At 42.3% G+C, this 13976-nt stretch overlaps 1 protein-coding gene across 3 annotated transcripts in view; it reads left to right on the forward strand.

The window, feature by feature from the left end:
* Nucleotides 1-13976, forward strand: part of sh3rf1 (SH3 domain containing ring finger 1) — a 182508-nt gene that overhangs the window by 118588 nt on the left and 49944 nt on the right. For all 3 annotated transcript variants that reach the window (XM_080189485.1, XM_080189487.1, XM_080189486.1), the window contains 2 exons: nucleotides 11275-11550; nucleotides 12773-12868. In XM_080189485.1, coding sequence (XP_080045611.1) covers nucleotides 11275-11550; nucleotides 12773-12868 — 372 coding nt within the window. The remainder of the gene's footprint in view (nucleotides 1-11274; nucleotides 11551-12772; nucleotides 12869-13976) is intronic.

The following is a 13976-nucleotide window of genomic DNA, read 5'->3' on the forward strand; positions in this document are numbered from 1 at the left end:
TGAAGTTACTGTGAAAATCCCCTAGTCACCACACTCTGGCGCCTCTCTGGATACACTGAGAGAGAACTTAGCATGGCCAATGTGCCGAACCAGCACGTCTTTCAAACTGTGGGAAGAAACCAGAGCATCCAGAGGAAAGCCATGCAAACACGGGGAGAATGTGCAAACTCCACACAGACAGACAGTGACACAAACCCGGAATCGAACCCAGATCCCTGATCTGTGAAGCAGCAGAGCTAACCACTGTGCCACCATTGGGCAGGCATAGCAGTTTTCATGATTACTTGATATTGTGTGGGGCCTGTGCTGATGTGGTTGTAGGACCATCCTAAGCATTTGTGAAGCGATCTATCAAACACCCCAGGCTTGACAATGAAAAGAAATTGCAGGGCCATGGGGGAACAATAGATTGTAGGACTGGATTACCCTTTGAAAGAGTCAGCTATACTATTCAATTCTCTAACTTAACAGGATCAGTGACTGAGGAAAACATGCTTTAAGTGAGAGTTGGAGGTTGTCGGTCTTGCTGCATGTCAGGAGATTTATAGAGGTTTACAGCATGGAAACAGGCTCTTCGGCCCAACTTGTCCATGCCGCCCTTTTTTCTAAACCCGAAACTAATCCCAATTGCCCATTTTTGGCCCATATCCCTCTATTTCCATCCTACCCATGTCTGAATGCTTAAAAGACAAAATTGTACCCGCCTCTCCTACTACCTCTGGCAGCTTGTTCCAGACACTCACCACCCTCTGTGAAAAAATTACCTTCTGGACACTTTTCTATCTCTCCCCTGTCACCTTAAACCAGTGCCCTCTAGTTTTAGACTCCCCTACCTTTGGGAAAAGATATTGACTCTCTAACTGATGTATGCCCCTCATTATTTTATAAGATCACTCCTCAGCCTTCTACACTCCAGAGAAAAAAGTCCCAGTCTATCCAGCTTCTCCTTATAACTCAAACTATCAAGCCCTGGTAGCATCCTAGTAAATTTTTCTGCACTCTTTCAAGTTTACTGATATCCTTTCTATAATAGGGTGACCAGAACTGTATACATTATTCCAAATGTGGCCTTACCAGTGTCTTGTACAATTTCAATAAGATGTCCCAACTCCTGAACTCAATGTTCTGAACAATTAAACTAAGCATGCCGAATGCCGCCTTCACCACTGTCCATCTATAACTCCACTTTCCAGGAGCTATGAACCTGTACCCCTGGATCTCTTTGTTCCCTAACTCTCCCCAATGCCCTACCATTGACTGAGTAAGTCCTGCCCTGATTCATTCTACCAAAATGCATCACCTCGCATTTATCTAAATTAAACTCCATTTGCCATTCGTCAGCCCATTGGCCCAATTGACCAAGATCCCGTTGCAATCCAAGATAACTTTCTTCACTGTCATGGTGGACACCAATCTTGGCGTCATCTGCAAACTTACTAACCATGCCTTCTATATTCTCATCCGAATCATTAATATAAATGATAAATGACCAATAACAGTGCACCTAGCACTGATCCCTGAGGCACACTACTGATCATAGGCCTCCAGTATGAAAAGCAACCCTCTATAACCAATTGTCATCACTGTTACAATTGTCATCAAGCCAATTTTGTATCCATTTAGCTACCTCACCCTAGATCCTGTGAGATTTAATCTTATGCAACAAGCTACCGTGCAGTACCTTGTCAAAGGCCTTGCTAAAGTCCAAATAGAAAATATCAACTGCACTGCCCTCATCAACCTCCTTGGTTACCCCTTCAAGGAACTCAATCAAATTTGTGAGACATGATTTTCCACTCACAAAGCCATGCTGACTAATCAGTCCTTGCATCTCTAAACGCCTGTAGATCCTGTCTGTCAAAATACCTACCAACAATTTACCCACCACACACATGAGGCTCACTGGCTTGTAGATCCAAGGCTTTTCCCTGTGGCCATTTTTAAACAAAGGCACAACATTTGCCACCTCCAATCTTCAGGCACCTCACCCGTGACTATCGATGATTCAATTATCTATGATAGGGGACCTGCAATTTCCTCCCTAGCCTCCCACAATGTCCTGGGATACAGTTCATCGGGTTCTGGGGATTTATCAACCTTAATGCGCTTTAAGACTTCCAGCATCACCTTCTGTAATATATACACTCCTCAAGACATCACATTTCCCCGAGTTCCCTAACATCCATGTTTTTCTCAACAGTAAATACTGATGAGAAATATTCATTTAGGATCTCACCCATATAGTTTTACTCAGTTTTAGGTAGTTTTTATGTAGTTTTCCTTCCCAGCCATTATGCAGGATCCATATTTGGAGATCCTGGCTACAGTATCAAATCACTTTCAACATTTCCAAATAAATAAGGAGCTTTGACCTTCGTGAGATGCTTCAATATGCACCATTTTAAATATCAAGTTATGTACAGGGGCCACATGTTTCAAAGCTGCATTGGAAATGCTTTCCGTTGCTTTCAGGTGATTCCAACGTTCTGCAACTGGAATAAAAACTAGTGCATTTATTTCCGTGGGTATTGATAAGTGTTATAGGCTCTAAGTTGTGACAAACCAAAGTCTTGTTTAAAAGTATGCTTTCCAGTGTCAGTAAATGTTACTCCAATAAATGTCAGCCTGTAATGCGTAAAGGCATGACGATGCTTTTATTTAGCAATGAAAATTTAAAGTGGCAACATGGCAAGCAACGTTTGCCATTAGGAGTGAGACGAGTACTATTCAACTGTAGCCAATGACAACAAAGATAATTTTCAGTTTTTATTTTGTTCATCCATTTCCGTTCCAATTCATCATAGAATAATAGAATGGTTACAGCATAGAAGGCCACCATTTGGCCCATCATCTCTGTGCTGACCCTCCTAAGAAGCAGTTCACCTAGTGTCACTGCCCTGTCTTTCTTTTTCCCCATAGTCCAGCCATTTTTTTTCTTTTTCAGATAATGATCCAACTCATTTTCCAAACTCTCTTGTTGACTCTGCCTCCGCCATTCTCCCAGGCACCAGACTCAAGATCCTAACCACTTGCAGACTCAAGATCCTAACCACTTGCTGCAAGGAAAAGCTTTTCCTCATGGCACTTTTGCTCCTTTTGCCAATCCCTTCTGGCTCTTGACCCTGTCACCAATTGGAACACTTTCTCTCTCTGCTCCTTTATGACTTTGAATGAAAATCTTCATGAAATCCCCTCTCAACCTTCTCCTGTCTAAGGAAAACAGCCCCAACTATTAACACTCTTGTTTGCATTTGATAAATCATGGGTGATCTGATTGCAGCCTCTGTACCCCTTCCCTGGTGATTGCAATATTTTAAGTTTCTCCGTCCCTTTCACTCTTAAGTTTTTTGTGCCTTCTACAGTGAAGATGGACATAAAATATCTATTCAACACTTACACCATTTCATTGTTTCCCATTAATAATGCCCCAGCCTCTCATTAGTTTTGTTTTCCTTTTTAAATACTTGTAGGAAGTCTCACTTTCAGTTTTTACATTTATAGCCCTCTTTCTCTCATGGTCTAAATTCTCCCTCCTTGTTACATTTTTAGACATTCTATGCTGGTTTTAAAGTTTTATCATATCTTCTGACCTACTACGGATCTTTGCAATATTTTATGCTTTTTCTTTCGATTTGAAGCTAACTTCAACTTTTAGTTTGCCACTGATGGTACATTCTTCCCCTGGATTTCTTCTTTCTCACTGGAATATATCTTTGCTGAGTGAAACATCTCCCTATATTTGCCACTGCATTTCTTCTGACTCACCCCTTAACTATTTTCCCAGTTCACTTTAACCAACTCCATCTTCATCCCTTTATTTAAGTTAAAAACATTAGTGTTAGACCCACTCTTTTTTATTCAAACTAAATGTGAAGTTTAATTGGGTTATGATCACTGCTACCTGGAGGCTCTATGGGGTCATTAATTAATCCTGTCTCATTGAACACTGCAATGTCAAGAAAAACCTGCTCTCTAGCTGGCTCTGGGACATGCATATTGCCCCGAAAAGACTCTTATTCCATGCGACCGTTGCTAATCTGATCCATCCAATCTATGCATTAAGATCACCCATAATTATAGCCAGGCCTTTGTTAGAATTTCATTATTTACTTCTGTCCTACAACATCATTACTATTAGGAGGTCAATAATTTGCTCCCGCCAATGACTTCTTACCATACTGTTTCTTATCTTGACCCAAACAGATTTTTCCTCTTGATCTTTAAAATATCTCTCACTATTGTACCGTCGTCTTTAATTTTATCAGACTTGTTCCATCACCCTTTCTTAGCTTCCTTTCCTTCCGAACTGTCAAGTACCCTTGAATATCCAGATTGCAGCATTGGTTACTCTGGAGCCATGTCTCTGTAATGGCTATCAGGTCAGACATATTTATTGCCGTTTGAGCTGACGGTTCATTGTTTTGTTATGAATGCTGCAGGCAAAAGCTTTTAGTTTTGTTTTTGCAAACTCTGGCCTTATCTGCTGGCGCACTTTCTTGTGCATTCTGTCCCTTCCTCCGATTGTCATAACCGTTATAGCTACCTTGCTCTCTTGCCTTGTCCTTTCCATTTATTTATTGGTGTCATAAGTAGGCTTACATTAACACTGCAATGAAGTTACTGTGAAAATCCCCTAGTTGCCCCACTGCGGCGCCTGTTCAAGTACACTGAGGGAGAATTCACCATGGCCAGTGTACCTAATCAATACGTCTTTCAGACATGGGAGGAAACCAGAGCACTCGGAGGAAACCTACGCAGACACAGGGAGAATGTGCAGACTCCGCACAGTGACCCAAGCTAGGAGTTGAATCCAGGTCCCTGGCGCTATGAGGCAGCAGTGCTAACCTCTGTGCCACCATGCCACCCATTGTTCCTATAATTTACCATATCTTCCCTCTGGTGAATCCTCACCCCTCTCAGTTACCCGTATGCCTGAAATTGTTTATCCTACAATTATTCTCATGACTCTTTTCTGCACCCACTTTAATGCTTTCACATTCCCCCTGAAGTCTAGTCCCCAGAATTGTACGCAATACTCTGGTTGAAGCCAAACTACTGGGGATTTTCACAGTAACTTCATTGCAGTGTGAATGTAAGCCTACCTGTGACTAATAAATAAACTTGAAGCTTTGGTTTATGCAGATTTAACATAACTTTCTTGCTTTTATATTTTATGCCTCTATTAATAAAGCCCACGATATTGTATGCTTGCCGCACTCTCATCCTATCCTGCGACCTTCCATGATTCATGTACGTGTACACCCTGAACTGCTCGTCCTTCCCCTTTACTTTTCTATTGAATATGTCTCTCAAATTCCTACTAATTGGACATAAAGTGAGACTAGGCTCATAAGTTGCAGCAGTTACAAGTTAAGTTTTATTTAAATTTAGTTATTAGTGTCACAAGTAAGCTTACATTGACACTGTGGTGAAGTTACTGTGAACATTCCCTAGTCGCTACACCCTGGCACCTATTTGTGTGCACTGAGGGAGAATTTACCATGGCTAATCCACCTAACCAGCAGGCTGTGGGAGGAAACCAGAGCACCTGGAGGAAACCCATGCAGACATGGGGAGAACGTGCAGACTCCACACAGCTGGTGACCTAAGCCAGGAATCAAACCTGGGTCCCTGACACTGTGAGGCAGCAGTGCTGACCACTGTGCTATCATGTCACCCTAAGGGGACATTAGATGCATACATGACAGAGAAGGGAATGGAAGAATATGCTGATAGGGTGAAATGAAATAGGGTAGGAAGCAACTTATTATGAAGCTTGATCATTTTGGGTTGACTAGTCTGTTCTGTGTCGTGGATTGAATGTAATTAACACAAATCCTGTTGAGTTGCAATTCTAATCCCAAGGCTCAAATATTGAGATTGCATGCAAAGCATACATGTGTAATATTATATATAAATTCTACAAGTTTATTCTTTGGAATTTTGTTTAATTTTGTCATTTTAGTTTTATTTTGTCCACATTCAGGTCTTAATGAGCACCAATTTCCACTTGCAAATGGAAACAGGGTTAGAACACAGCAGAGATCTCCTTGACTGATTAATCAGATAAACCCATTATTGAGTGGCAATGGGAGACTAAAATTGGCCTAAAGGCAACTGAACCAAATCAGGTGTGTGCGTGACTGAGGATAAAATGAGGGCAGGCTAGCAGTGCCTTCTGCAGTCAAAGAAGTCTTGTTCACGCACCTCCCCCCCCCCCCCCCCACCCCCACCATCTAGATCTCTCATGAATGATGGCTAATTTACAGAAATACAGGATTACAAGCACCCTTGCACCCATCACCACAAATCAGTGTTTTTGGGATAAAAGAAAACTTTAAAAGAATTGTTTTTTTGTGTGGGGGGGGTGGAGGAGGGGAACACTGAACAATACTGCTGAACTGACTCAAAGCTTATGGAGATGAAGTGGACACAGCTGCACGGTCCTTGCGAACTGAATTTGTTCTGCGTCATCGTCAGCAGACTGCACCATAATTAGCATTCCTCTGTTTTCCGATAACTTTTGCCACACAATGCAATGAGCACAAAACAAAAAGAAGAAGCACCCGTGCAATAGAGTTATTTGTAAAGACTTCCGACAAACGCCTATTACCACAACCCAGATAGCTTTCCATTTTCCGAGTATTCCTTTGTGGTATGAAGCTTTTGGGGCCCCGCAAATTGCTCATATTGTTTGCCAGGTTGTCACTGTACTTAACTGCAGGATTCCTGCAGAGTACTTCTTAGTGATCAACATTAATAGCCCCATAAAATGGGACATTGGCTATTTTGAAAATGTTGCTGTAATGCATTTCATCGAAATCCTCTCTCCCTCCTTCTCTCTCTGCAGGTAGCATGCTAAGAGAGCATTGACAACCCTAGACCTCCATGTTAATCTTGTCCTGGAGGTGATGCTTCATTCATCCAATTTGCCAGGCTCTTTAGAGAGATCTTTCTTTGTCTACCCTGGTCTCTTTTACCATCGATCTTTCCCATCAGCATCAGACTTTCTAAATCATGATTTCCCACAAAATGTCTGCTCCCTTGTTTGCGCTCAGGCAATTTCAGTGTGGTGGCAGTGGCTCGCTCTCTCCCAATTCCCTACCTGTAAGCAAGGATGCTGCTCAAAACAAACCAGCATTTGTGGGCCATTAAAATGGACCATTGTGATGTGAACTCTCTTTTAGCTTATGCTGAGCAATTAGTGATGTCCCATTTCTATGGAAAGTAATAAATAAAAAAGCAAAGAAATCTTCTGTTTCAGGAGTATCAACGTGTTTTTTGCAACTAGTAACAATTGACAGTTCGTACTTAAGAGGCACTCATCACCAACATACAGGCTTCAGAAGTTCTGATTTATGCGGATCAAACTGAGCTGTGTGTTTCAGTTTGCTTCCAGCTAACCATTTTTTTTGTGTTTACCATGTCATTGTATTTCCCAGTTATAAATCATGCTGACATACTCACATTTCTCCGTTGCCTCAGATGGAGGGCTGTGAAATGAAATATGGCAACGTGAAAGAATTGGTTTCCAAACAGAAGGTGTCATTTGCAATAAAGAAGGAAGCAGGAGATAAATTGTTATCACAACTAAACGTCTGGCATCCATCCACATTTCGCACGTCCTCATTATCATCCTAACGCAATGAAGCTCAAACTTCTTGGGAAACTTCAAGCATTTGAAAAGTTGACGAACTGGGAACTAGGGTTGTATTCTCTGGAATTTAAGAACATAAGAACATAAGAAATAGGAGCAGGAGTAGGCCAACTAGCCCTTCGAGCCTGCCCCGCCATTCAATAAGATCATGGCTGATCTGTCTTGGCTCAGTTCCACATTCCCGCCTTCTCCCCATAACCCTTAATCCCCTCTCTTATCAAAAACCCATCAACCCGCGTCTTAAAAATATTTAGCAAGGTAGCCTCCACCACTTCAACGGGCAGAGAATTCCAGAGATTCACCACCCTTTGAGTGAAGAAGTTCCTCCTCAACTCCGTTCTAAACCGCGCCCCCCCCTTATCACGGCATTAGATCACGGCAGATTTGAAGATGGTTGGATGGAAACTATTTGGGGCGGCACGGTGGCACAGTGGTTAGCATTGCTGCCTCACAGCGCCAGGGACCAGGATTCGCTTCCCTGCCTGGGTCACTGTCTGTGCGGAGTTTGCACGTTCTCCCCATGGTTGCCTCGGTTTCCTCCGGGTGCTCCGGTTTCCTCCCACAGTCTGAAAGACATGCAGATTAGGTGCATTGACTCAAACAGGTGCCGGAGTGTGGCGGTAGGGGAGTTTCACAGTCACTCCATTGCAGCGTTAATGTAAGCCTTACTTGTGGCTAATAAATAAACTTTAACTTTATTTCCACTGTTCAGGGAATTTCAGGGCACAGTCTTTAGGAGAGATGTTAGGAAACACCATATAAAGCGTGGTAGAAGTTTGCAAAATTTTGCTGAAAACAGTAATTGATGCCACAACAAAAGCAGGGGTGTCCAGACTTGAAACGCTAGCTCTATTCTCTCTCCACAGATGCTGTCAGACCTGCTAAGGTTTTCCAGCATTTTCTGTTTTTGTTTCAGATTCCAGCATCTGTAGTAATGTGCTTTTATTATAGTAATTGATGCTCAATTATTCGTTAATTTTAAACTTGAGGTGGGTAGATCCTTTGTTTTTATTTATTCATGGGATGTGAGCGTCTCTGGCTGGCCAGGATTTATTGCTCATCCCTAGTTGCCCTTGTTCATAGGGCAGTTGAGAGTCAACCACATTGCTGTGGCTCTGGAGTCAGATGTAGGCCAGACCAAGTGAGGATGGCAGATTTCCTTCCCTAAAGGACATTAGCGAACCAGATGGGCTTTTCTGACAATCGACAATAGTTTTGTGGCCGTCAGTAGATCCTTAATCCCAGATTTTTTAAAAAATTAAATACAAATTCCATATGTGCCGTGGCAGGATTCAAACCCGAATCCCCAGAACATGAGCAGAGTTTCTGGATTAATAGTGTTGTGATAATACCACTAGGCCATCGTATTCCACTTGTTAGCCAACGGTATCTTGCATGGAGTTTGGTTAAAAATATCAATCCCATTGGCAATGGCCAATGTTCCTGAACGTCTTGGCTCCCCTGAGAATAGGTGGTTTATTTTCACTATTAACAAGGAATTAAAACTGATCTAGTATCCCATATCGAAATATTTGTCTTGTTTCGCTGAATTTGGAAGGGAGCAATAAGGAAGGGTGGAAGTTGAAAATGTTGATAATAATCTACTAAAGTAAGAACAGGTAATGTTTGTCAGAGTTCCTGAGAGGAAAATGTATACTTTCACATCAAGTGACTGGTCCTCATGCAACCCAACCTACAAAGAAGAAGGCAAGATCCCTTACCCTATTCCTTGGACAATTAGCCTCAATCACTACCCATCGAATCATGGATGGATAATGCAAATTCCCAGGAAAGTTAAGTTTTAAACATGAAAATTCAGCAGTAATGTTTCAAAGGGAGAGTCTGTAAATTTTTATCAGGGTGCTGCAGAAGATCATGATTACCCATCCCTGCATGTATTTAACTAAGCTCCCTCCTTGGGTATGTTGGATGGCAAAGTGTTTGGGAATACCATTTACAAGAATTGAGCCGGCCCCAAAGGTCATAGAGTCCCGACTCCACTTTTTGTCTCATTACCTCATTCTGCTGACAAATTATTTATGATCTCCTTCAAATTTATAATGCACTTTATGTGTGAAGGCTGTTTTCTACAAGACATTGAATGGTTTCATCATCTATTATCAAGGGATTTGTCTAGTCTGTTCTTTATTCAGTTGTCAGCTAAGACTATCTGAAAACGATAGGGATGTAATGTAACATTTCTGAAAAAAAGGCACACAATCCACCTACCAGACCTTTTTACGAACTTGTCAGTAAATTTTAGATATCACTTGCAACGTTCACTCATTACTTAATCTATGTTGTCTGGTCAAATTTAGATTTCACATGAAAATTTTAGTGTGCTTTCAGAGTAGTATGAACTTTGAAGACCCATTTTTCAGAAGTTGAAGTGTTATTATTGGCAATGATGTGAGTGGCACAGTGGTTAGCACTGCTGCCTCACAGCTCCAGGGACCTGGGTTCAATTCCAGCCTGGGGTGATTGTGTGGAGTTTGCACATTCTGCCCATGTCTGCCTGCATTTCCTCTGGGTGCTCCTGTTTCCTCTCAGAGTCCAAAGATTTGCAGGATAAGTGGATTGGCCATAGTAAATTCCCCTTTCGTGTCCAAAGATGTGCAGGTGGATTAGCCATGGCAAATGCGTTATGGGGATAGGGTCGGGGGGAGGCTTGTGTGGGTTAAATGCTCTTTCGGAGGGTCAGTGCAGAATCGATGGGCCAACTGACCTCCGAACTTATGGGATTCTATAGTACAGTGGCCTAGAGCAATGTCCCTTTGCTTCTTGAGGGCTGCCTTTCAGTGTAGCCCAAGTAAACAAGATGACAGCTTAATCATCTCAGCTTTCAAGGGAGGTATGTTTGGGAAGCCTTGTTCTATGTTACGCAAGGTACAACATCATGGAACAGTCTGTAGGTCAGTAGGAGATAGTAATATAGTGTCACTGGATTAATAATTCAGAAGCCCAGCCTAATGCTGTGGGGACAAGTGTTCAGATCCCACTGCAGGATATTCAATAAATCTATTTTCAGTTAATGATGCCATGAAACTAGATGGCCTTTAGAGAAGGAAATCTGTCTTCTTTACCTGGTCTGGTCTACGTGTGACTCTAAATTCCCGTAATGTGGTTAACTTTTAATTTCTGAAATGATCTAGGAAACCATTCAGTTCAAGGGGCAATTAGGGACTCCAAATGCTGGAACCTGCCATTGATGCCTGTATCCCACAGAAGAACACAAAAGGACTGTGCAGATGGTACAGAAAATCAGAATGGTGTAATATGAAAGATTTGAACAAATTGGAGCAGATTAAAAGCCCCAAGGCAAGAGGAAGAATGTTCAATTCACAAACATAGGAAATCCTGAAGTGCTTAACAGCCAGTGAAGGTGTTATTGAATTTTAGATGCTGTTGTAATGTAGAGAAATGTCTCATTCCCTCACGCTGATAGATGCAAATTTAAAGGGAAAAATTCACCAAGGGCACATGTTTCACCTGAGAAGGTTTGCAGTTTCCCCTTCAAGATGGTACTCCTATCTCTGTAAGGCTTAAGTATGACCTGTTAAATAATCTCTGGGATGGGGAATAAAGTGAATTAAAATTGTGCTTGTGTTGTGTTGCAGGGTATACCTCAACTACCATGTGCCAAAGCATTATACAACTATGAAGGAAAAGAGCCTGGTGATCTCAAATTCAACAAGGGTGACATCATCATCCTGCGACGACAAGTAGATGAAAATTGGTACCATGGGGAAGTCAATGGTGTCCATGGCTTCTTCCCCACCAACTTTGTCCAGATTATTAAACCTTTACCTCAGCCTCCGCCACAGTGCAAAGCACTTTATGACTTTGAAGTGAAAGATAAGGAAGCGGATAAAGACTGCTTGCCATTCTCAAAGGTGAGGGCTTCCCTTTTGGTTCATTCATGGGAAGTGGGTGTTACTGGCAAGGCTGGCACTGCCCCGGGAAGATCATGACACACTGTATCCACTTAGCTTAATTCTTGGGAGTGTTTGATTGGAATCATTCCTTGCCCAAGCTGTTCCACTGCCTATCGCAATGCAACTTGCAAAATATTTGATGAGTGGCTTTCTTTAGATAGTCCTAAAATACCACACTGCTGTCCTGTGTGTTTGTTGAGAAGCTTTGTGTTCCTTGTACTAAGCAGTGAAATCTGAAGGGTGTTTCAGTAAGAGGAGCAAAGGAGACTGAGGGAGGACATGATGGAGATGTATAAAATTATGAGGGGCAGAGATATAGTAGACAGGAAGAAACTTTTCCCCTTGGTGGAGAGGTCGATGACAAGAGGGCATAGATTTAAGGCAAGGGGCAGGAGGCTCAGAGGGGATGTGAGGAAAACATTTTCACCTGAAGGGTGGGAGTTTGGAACTCACTGTCTGAAAGGCTGGTGGAGGCAGAGACCCTCATAATGCCAAGATATAAAGGACCAAATGCAGGAAAATGGGATTAAAATTGGTGGTTTGTCTTTGACCAGGGCAGACACCGTGGGCTGAAGGGCCTTTTTCTGTGCTGTATACCTCTATGATTCTTTCTTCCAAATGTGCTTATAGGGTCCAGAGGACAATTTTTTCATTCAGAGGATGGTGAGTGTCTGAAACAAGCTGCCAGAAGTAGTAGTAGAGGCAGTTACAATTTTGTCTTTTAAAAAGCATTTAGACAGTCACATGGGTGAGATGGATATAGAGGGAAGTGGGTCAAATACGGGCATTTGGAACCGGCTTAGTGGTAAAAACTGGGCGGCATGGACAAATTGGGCCAAAGGGCCTGTTTCCATGCTGCAAACCTCTATGACTTGAAGACAGAATTACCAGTGCTATAATACAGTTCAGGAAAGGGTTTTATAATGCCAGAGCAGTGCCAACATTTCTGGTTTTGATTAATCGTAAACCCCCTCGAGAGCTGACTCATCCAGCTTCACACAGTGAATCATTAAAATCAGCCATGGGTCTGTAACCAAACTCATCTTCCACTGAACAAAGTGTAGTTAATCATTGGACATGCAGTCCAGAACCCTGGTCCTGTCCCCTAAGATAGACTTTGTTTACTTTGTTAAAATAGAATTCCTAATTTCTCAGGTGACTCATTTATTTTTCACTTCAGGATGATATCTTGACAGTGATACGTCGAGTTGATGAAAACTGGGCTGAGGGAATGTTGGGAGACAAGATAGGAATATTCCCAATTTCATACGTTGAGGTAAGTAATTACTTTCAGCAGGTGGGATGACTCTGTGTACATCTGATGAAAATGCTGATGAAAGGTCATCTACCCGAAACGTTATCTGCTCCTCTTTGCAGATGCTGCTCGACCTGCTAAGTATTTCCAGAATTTTCGGTTCTTATTTCAGATTTTCGGCAGCTGCAGTATTTTGCGTCTCTGTATGTGCGAACATTCTGTGAACACTTGTGGCCAGACTTCTCTAACCCCGCCTGTGGCTGGGATTCTCCGGTCCAGCTGCAGTGAATGGAGATTTGGCTGAGCGCCAAATACTCTGTTCTCGTTGGCAGCGGTGGTGGGGCAACGGAGACTGGAGAATTCCAGCCTGTACTTTCAGTGAGATTTATTGTTGTAAGGGATGGAAGATTTACTTTTTGGAAAGGTCACTTCTGACCTTTCACCCAAGTTTTTAATTTGATTTATTATTGTCACATATATTATCATACAGTGAAAAGTATCATTTCTTGCGCGCTATACAGACAAAGCATACCTTTCATAGAGAAGGAAAGGAAAGGATGCAGAATGTAGTATTACAGTCATAGCTTGGGTGTAGAGAAAGATCAACTTAATATATGGTAGGTCCATTCAAAAGCCTGATAGCAGCAGGGAAAAAGCTGTTATTGAGTTGGTAACATAGAAACTAGAAGCAGGAGTAGGCCATTCGGCCCTTCAAACCTGCTCTGCCACTCATTTTGATCATGGCTGATCTCGTTGGTTTCTGATCTCAGACTTTTGTATCTTTTTCCCAATAGAAGAAGGTGGAAGGGGGTATGTCCGGGGCGCATGGGGTCCTTGATTATGCTGGCTGCTTTTCCAAGGCAGCGGGAAATGTAGACGGTGTCAGTGGATGGGAGGCTGATTTGTCTGATGGACTGGGCTCTTATGGCCTTGATCAGAGCAGGAGCCATATCAAGCTGAGCTCAAGCTTTTGAGTAAAAGTCCCATTTAATGTTGCTACGTAGACTATAAATGCAGGGAGGCCTTATGCGCGTTATAAAGCACAGTGAGGAAGAGATTTACAATTACACTGTAACCTCTCCAGTCCAGGAATCTATTGTTTGAAAACACCAAAAATATTTTGAGCAGA

Source organism: Carcharhinus amblyrhynchos, chromosome 5, assembly GCF_965287045.1.
Source record: "Carcharhinus amblyrhynchos chromosome 5, sCarAmb.v2.hapA, whole genome shotgun sequence".
NCBI lineage: Eukaryota > Metazoa > Chordata > Chondrichthyes > Carcharhiniformes > Carcharhinidae > Carcharhinus > Carcharhinus amblyrhynchos.